The sequence below is a fragment of the Halyomorpha halys genome, unplaced genomic scaffold, assembly GCF_000696795.3.
Source record: "Halyomorpha halys isolate HHAL.00 unplaced genomic scaffold, Hhal_1.1 Scaffold230.1, whole genome shotgun sequence".
NCBI lineage: Eukaryota > Metazoa > Arthropoda > Insecta > Hemiptera > Pentatomidae > Halyomorpha > Halyomorpha halys.
This window is the reverse complement of record NW_027114585.1, coordinates 558,786-566,510: the sequence shown is the minus strand read 5'-3', so window position 1 is coordinate 566,510 and position 7,725 is coordinate 558,786. Positions and strand designations below refer to the sequence as shown.

Sequence of the window (7,725 nt, the reverse complement as noted above, 5' to 3'; positions counted from 1 at the left end):
TTAAAATAAAGGCATTTGTAAACCAATTAGCTACTATACGACATCTATTGATTGGCAGATTTTAAGTAGATTTCGTCTCATCTGCAGTTAATGCATTGCTCCTTTATCGATCTGACTATAGAGCCACAACCCTTCTCTGTTATAGTGCTTTGTGGCGGGCTGTACCCGACATGCAAACCACAGTGTTAATAATGGCTTCATTTATGCTGCAGTGGAGTGCACGCTGCATCATTCTCTCCAATCGTCTCAAGTTCACTATTTACCGTTCAACGTCTTTCGCTGTAAAATTGCATTACATAACCGAATCTTTAAGATGTATCAAGTGGCGGTCCCACAATATGAAATACTTGATCCACAACCTTGGTTGGAATAGGTTAGTCCCCTGTAGATAACTAGGCAAACATCACCTTCGCTGTGGATAAGGTACATTTTTATATATAATATTTATTTATAATATTTTTATATATAAAGGTATATTTATATATAGCTCACAAATAATCTACTTGTATATTATTGTTTCCTTTTTTTGAATAAAAATACTTCTAATCGAAAATAATAGCCGACACAATTCCTACGTCCACCATGTCTATCTATCTGGAATACACCAGTGTATTTAACTAATAGAGGGTGCAAACTAACCTCAGTGTAACAAATTTAAAATCGTTTCAAAAAAGGATGAGTTACCTTCGTGCTACGAATTTTTGCAATGGCTAATACTGCACTGTGGGTGTTTTCCGACAAACGGAAACGGTGTGCATTAAGCGTTGAGGCAACAAAGCATATTACTTAATTTTATGTTAATATTTTTTACTTAATTTTTTAATTAGATTTAACTTACTCTCTATTTTTGTAGAGTAAGAATATCCGCACCGCATCTCATTCTTAAACGTTACAACGAGGTTGAAACCCACCCATATTATTTGTTGTGCTGTGTTGTTGCAATCTCGGTAATCATCCACACTAATTGGTGTAGGGGGATGTTAGAATTAATGAAATTATTAAGAAACTGGTGTAAAACATTTCAACAATAAGAATGTACAAAACTATGTATTTATTTAATTTTTTTCATAATTTTTTTTATGTACAAATAAAAAAACTCTTTGTATGGATATATGTAAAACGTGAAAAGAAAAAAAGTAGACCAATAAAATTTGTATTATACATATTTCTATTATTTAATTAGTCTCACAGAATTAAATGATTTATACAATATATATTATTTATTTATAATCGCAACAAAATATATTATGAACACTTTCATAGGAATTTGATTAGCTGATGTCGAAACTATGTAGAAATTTCCACTTTCGATTTTTATGATGATTACATTAACTTTCCTATAGATCGGGAAGTTAGTTTATTCTTGTATAAAGGCGTAAAACCTTTAGGTCATCAACGCCTATGAACTGTTATAATTATAAAGATACAAACACATACATACCCACACAAACACACACATTTCATTTACTCACGCGCACTTAAAAATTATATTTAAAAAAATTATGAGATTATTATAATAATAGTAATAAAATTAAAACCAACGAAATTCTATAATTTGGAAAGGGAGACAATGTGCTTTCAAAAATTTCAAAAATCAATACCAAAGTGACTTTAGGTTCCCCATCGGTGAGAACTTTATTTTGGGTCAGTCCTATTCTGCTTACTGTTGGTAAATAGTGAGGGCATTCTTCTAAAATATGTCTAATCGTGAGAGTGGACTAGCAAAAAGCATGTTGAAGGTGGCAGATTTCTGATCAGGTGAGAATGAGTGAGGACAGTATTGCCTTGTCTTAAGCGGGTTAGAGCAACTTCCTCCCTGTGTCAGCGGAAGTTAATTGTGTTCTTTACACATGTGCAATTTTATTTGAAAAAACAAATGCTAAGTTTTCTGGAAAAAAAAACTTGGCCAGTTTGAGAGTTTTTTATTTTATTTTATTTAATTTTTTATTTTTTTATTTTAGTATGTATGAGATCGTTCATCAATATTACCTATTGCCTACATCTGTGTGGCAGATTGTAATATCTATCAATAAATAAATCTATGTTTATCAAAAAAAAAAAAATAAAAAAATATAATTGCCAGTTTAGATTACTAGAGTGCTCAGAGTACCGAAGTTCTGGTTCTCCCGGTAAGCTGTACAATTGTTCCTTAATTAATATTAGGAATTTATATGCACCAAAAAAATCTGTGGATGTATAATTTTTTTTTTAGATTAAAACCTTTTGAGATTCGTTGTACCAGTGTTCCACTTCTTATAATCAGATAATCTTAATCTGATAGAAATAATTTCTTATAACGCTGTAACTGACACCACGATTTCAAGTACAGTGTAAATTGGCCACTTTCTTTTCCTAAACTATATTTACTTCCTATGTATTACGAGAATATATATCTGTATTTTTATATGTGAGGAGCGCGGTGACACCATAGTGTGGCATGATGCTGCCAACTCTTAAGGAGCCGGGTTAGAATCCGGTTGGGCAGAAAATTCTTTTCTGTCACACTGTAGCCGTTAGCCTTCCTGGGCCCTGTTTCATAATAAAGTACAAACTAATACTATTATTCTTGTCGATTTAACTTAATACAATTACACTGACTTGTAAAATAGTAACTAGTACTTTAGTACTTTTTAACTCCAGTTACCAGTGATGCGGCGAGAGGGATGCGCTGGTATCTCTTGATCTCTGCTCTACCCCTCACACGTGGGGGATAGAGTGGGCTCAGGGATCCTCAGGTCGATTGTGTAAATATTGTATATATTATTTTATCATTATGTTATTTTATTTATTTATTTTTCATACAGATAGTTTGATTATGTTCATCTTGTCTATTCCTTTGTTTGTATATATTTTATGAGAGTTTTTTATTTATTTTTATTTTATTTTTTATTTATTATTTTATTTTAGTATGTATGAGATCATTCATCAATATTACCTATTGCCCACAACTGTGTGGCAGATTGTAATATCTATCAATAAATAAATCTATCATATAAAAAAAAAAAATTATAATCATGTAAAATAAAGATTTTTTTAAAAACTCCTGTAACATCACTAATAGTCCTCCCTATTATGAAAAAAAAAGTATTAGTGCAATAACGTTGTTTCTATACTTGTACTATGAACTAATACTATTAGATTTCATTATGAAACAGGGCCCGGGGGTCACCTACCTCAACCTTAATTGGGTAAAAATCTGGCGATCGTGCTTGATTCTGACTAAATCACCTCCTTGCACAACCGTTGGTCTAGTATCAGTACTTCCTTACAAAGTACTGCACTCTTAGGGTTGTAGCGGTACAGATTTAAATTTTTAAATGTTTATATGTATATCTATGTGTAAGTATAAGTATGTTTATGTTTGGTATGTTTTGCAGACTAGCTCTAGTGCACAGCTCGCTAAGAAGAGCCCAGGCCCTAGTAAACTGATGGGCGGCGGTGATGCTGCATCCTCTGAGGCTGCGATCAGGAGGAGTACGCGGCACCGTAGGGTACGAGGCGAGCGGGAGCTTCAAGTGTCGTCCACAGACACTGTTAGGGACCTTAAGCTAAAGGTAAGGAGTTCCTTATTCCTTAATTGTTCAAGGAAAACCTTTTTTTTGGGGGGGGGTTATTTTTTACATTTTACCCAAGACATCAGAAAAATATGATTTTGGTAGTTGACCAAATTAGGAATTTGTTGGGTGATGACCTCTTCGTTTAATGTAAACCATAATCCTATGAGCAATTTTTTTTTTAGTTTAAAAATAAAAGGTAGTCTCTGGGAGCTCTATGAATACTGTACCTGGTTTACTAATTTGAACTTCAACTCCTCAATTTTAGCCACTGTATTTTAGTAGTTTTATTTAATGTGCACAATTCGAATGTTATACTATTACCTAAACTATATTTATATAATTAAGAAAATGATAATAATACACCTTCTGTGACAGATACCAAATAAATTTGACTTTTGTACTTATTTGCTATCTTATTAGGTTTTAGATGTTTCCAAAGAAGAGAACTATATATAATGATTAGTTTAAGAAAAATTATTTTTGAAGAGTTTTCACAAAGAAACCTTAAACTGTGTATGTAGTACATTGGAATAGAATGCTAAAAATTGAGGAATTACAATAATAATAAATTATTTACTATTCTGTAACTCCTCTCCTAAAAAATAATAAAAAATGAAGCCTAAATAATAATAAGAAAATAGTAAATAGATCCTTTATAGTAACAAAAAAAAATTATATGAGAGTAATGCTGATTAATTGTATAAACATCTTCATGATTAATACAGTATTTTTAATTAGTCTGATTGTAGATAAAAAATATCTGTTTCAATTCTATCGCAACAGGATGAATATAAAGGGATGGAATTACATAGGAAAGATTTGAAAGTATGGTCTTGTCCAAAGTTGCATTGCTGAAGACCCGGAACGGGTGTTGAGGGAATCAACAGAAGATTTGAATTTAAGTAAGGAGAACTAAGATGTATGATGGACGGTTGTATTGGATAGATTGGTAGGGAAATATGTCAGGAAATACGACGGAAGGACAAGTCATCATGAAATTTGACTTGTCAGAAAAAAAAATGTTCGCCCCTTTTAAATGGATGTTTCTTCAACGGATATATTTAGTATAATTTAAATGTTTAATTAGTGGGAATGATAGTCACCGTTTATACGTGGTGGAATCTCGTTATACCGAAACCAAGTTGTTAATTAGATTATACGAGATCTCTCCAAAGGATCCGTCAGCATCTGATGGAGGAACGTTGTTAATAGTCCGGTTGACTGATATCCTTCGAGATAGTGACTAAAGCCCCGTTTTAGGTGGATAATTGGGGTAAATAGGAGGCCGTAAAGGGGGGACAATAAGGAGAATTAGGGGAAGAGGAATGAGAGGGGGGGGGGATAAAAAATAGCAGGAGCTGAGTGAAAACAGGACCCATTGCCGCGGTAGCCAATTTGTGTCCTGGATTAGTTGAGTGGGATCCTCATCTCTTATCTTCTCTACTCTACTCTACTGTACATCCTCTCTGTCTATCTGGATATCTGGGAAGGGAGCGGGATGGGTATCTCCGGGTAACTAGAGTAGTAATATTGATTTCAACATTGTATTGGCTTTACAGTTTTGTATTTATTAGGGGTAGAAAAGGGGGTTTCTAACTCTTTTTAACCTATTCACTACGAATAACTTTTTTTTTTATTCTTGACAACGGTTTCCGATTAAGTACCTTTTTTTTATACACTGCCAAGGGAGTAGGCTTTGATAAACGAAAATACCTTCCACTCTCACTACTTCGATTCTTCGCAATGCACAATCTCCGACTCGATGTGAATTGTTATTATTTCATATGAATCACGCGAGGGTACAACTCTTTCGGAGTTATCGGCTCATAGATTCGACTTCCGATTCACCTGCCTATCCTTGATAAGAGGCATACTATCTTCTGTAAGTCCATGTTAGAATTATCGTAGTATATACTTCATATAGCAGTAGTCATTACATATCGATCTTCTATTTAACTTTCATATTTCGGTGTCGAAAGTTGTTATGAATGTTCTAATAAATTCTATAGTTTTTACCAACGTTCAACATTGTCATTATAAGCGAATTTTAGATTAAATTAATGCGATATGTCTCTCTGATTTATAACTTAAAAATTAGTTTATTCCATTGGTTCTCAAACTTCATCCAGTATTTTCTGGCATGTGTACCTCGGTCATCTTTTGCCTACTTTTTCTTTAAATCTTTTATATGACTCTTTCTGATGGATGATTTTTTTTTATAGACGGTTTTATTGATTAGATGATAGCCACAAGGCTGTATTAGGCACATAGCAGGTGTTAAGGCCCATATACAATTAACATGTTACAGTGGAGGGATTTAAATTTTATTTGTTTACATATTTACAGTTTTAAATAGTAGGAATATTTTTCAGAAACCTACAACACTAGAGATGTATATGACAAAGTCCATATACCTCTGTTTACAGAAAAAGTTATTTGAACACGTTCACTTACCTATTTTAATCTATATTGATTAATATATATTTGACTATTATTAAATATTGAATATCACGTGTTTTGAAGTGAAACTTCTTCAGTTACTCTTTATAATTCAAGAAACAAAATTATACGGGAGTAAGTTGAATTCATGATGCAAGATGAAATGAAAGTGGAGATGGGAAACGTTGATTAATTCTAGTAGGAAATTTTTTATGTATTTTTTTTTTTCAATCTTCATCGATTATTTTCTTACATCTGTGTCTTGATCATTATTTGTAGAATTTTTTAAAAAATATGTTATCTGAGTGTTTTTTTTTTAATAGAGTTTTATTTATTACTATTTAATAATGGCCCCAAAGCTATAATAGTTACATATTATATATAAAAGTGGTAATACATTTTACAAGCCGTGATTTGAACTTTATTTGTACTTTAAAGAGTAGACTTTTTTTTTAAACCTACAGAATAAAAAGAATAAGTAGATAAAAAGACAAATTATAAATAAAAGCAAATTACAAATTAAATCACTTGATGGAAAATTAATAAATTTTATATACAATGTACAAGTTTTATACAACTCAGGAACAATGTTTGGTACGTTTCTTGGTGTATCGTTTTAGTGATGTATTGTTTTAGCTTCTTATTTCTTGTATGAACGGGTTGTTGGAAGAGAGGATAGGTTTTCTGTCTGTAAGTATGTGTACTGTTCAATTGTCGGAAGCTGTTAATAATTATGCAGTTGTTTACTATCCTTGTTGGTAAGATCTGATTTATATAATTCATTTTAGTAATACTTTTTTGTGCTAGTTTTCCAAACGCGTCTTTCAACTGACAAATTAATTACTTTTTATTTTGATGAAGTACTTTTAATATTTTTTTCTATATGCCAAATACTTATTTTATTTATTATTTTTTTTTTTGGCAAAAGTATAGCAGGAATATAAAAAAAAAAATCAGTTTAAAACAAATTATATTCTGCTTTTAACTATTTATTCAACAGTACATTATTATAGAGTCAATATTTAAAATAAAAATTTTAATATTAATAAATTAGTAGTTATGTCAACTAAAAGTTTCATTTGATATCCGAATTAGGTCTTGTGCCGTGGTTATAAGTCTGTACCCTTTAATTATCAGTTAGAAATTTTTATTAAGGCAAAACATCAAATTTGGGCATGGCTTAATAAATACAGCATTTCTCTCTGTTGATGTGAGATGTACTGTACTTGATCTGCATTTACCTGTTCTTATGATGCCTTGATTGTTGAAGCGTTGAGTGTTTGGTTTTTCACTATTATTTGATTGTCTTAATTTTTTTTAAATAATTATGAATGGTAAATAATTTATTACAATAATATCAAATAAACATGGAATTCATAAAAAACAACAATCTTACTATATTATAAACATTGTTGTGATAAACTATAATTGCGAAAATTAACTGTGTTTAAAAGTTTTAATTTTTAATTTAATTTGAAGAATTGATAAAATAGGGTAATTGTGGACTGATAGGTCATTAATATCAGAATAGCTTGCATGAAGTTCTTTAAAATTCATGTGGTCCTAAAACTGTATTAAGATTGTCCATGAAGGATGGCCGAATTAGCGGAAACGTCGGACTTATAAAGAAATATGAATTGTTTTGAGACTAAAAAATATTTTAAAGCATAACAATTATTTTATTTAAACAATAATAAATCGTCTCCGGGAAGTGTAAAGAATATATATA

At 31.2% G+C, this 7,725-nt stretch overlaps 1 protein-coding gene across 1 annotated transcript in view; it reads left to right on the top strand.

Moving 5' to 3' along the window:
- Positions 1 to 7,725, top strand: part of LOC106679903 (ubiquitin carboxyl-terminal hydrolase 48) — a 165,802-nt gene that overhangs the window by 79,712 nt on the left and 78,365 nt on the right. The window contains exon 17 of the mRNA XM_014419294.2: positions 3,378 to 3,554. Coding sequence (XP_014274780.1) covers positions 3,378 to 3,554 — 177 coding nt within the window. The remainder of the gene's footprint in view (positions 1 to 3,377; positions 3,555 to 7,725) is intronic.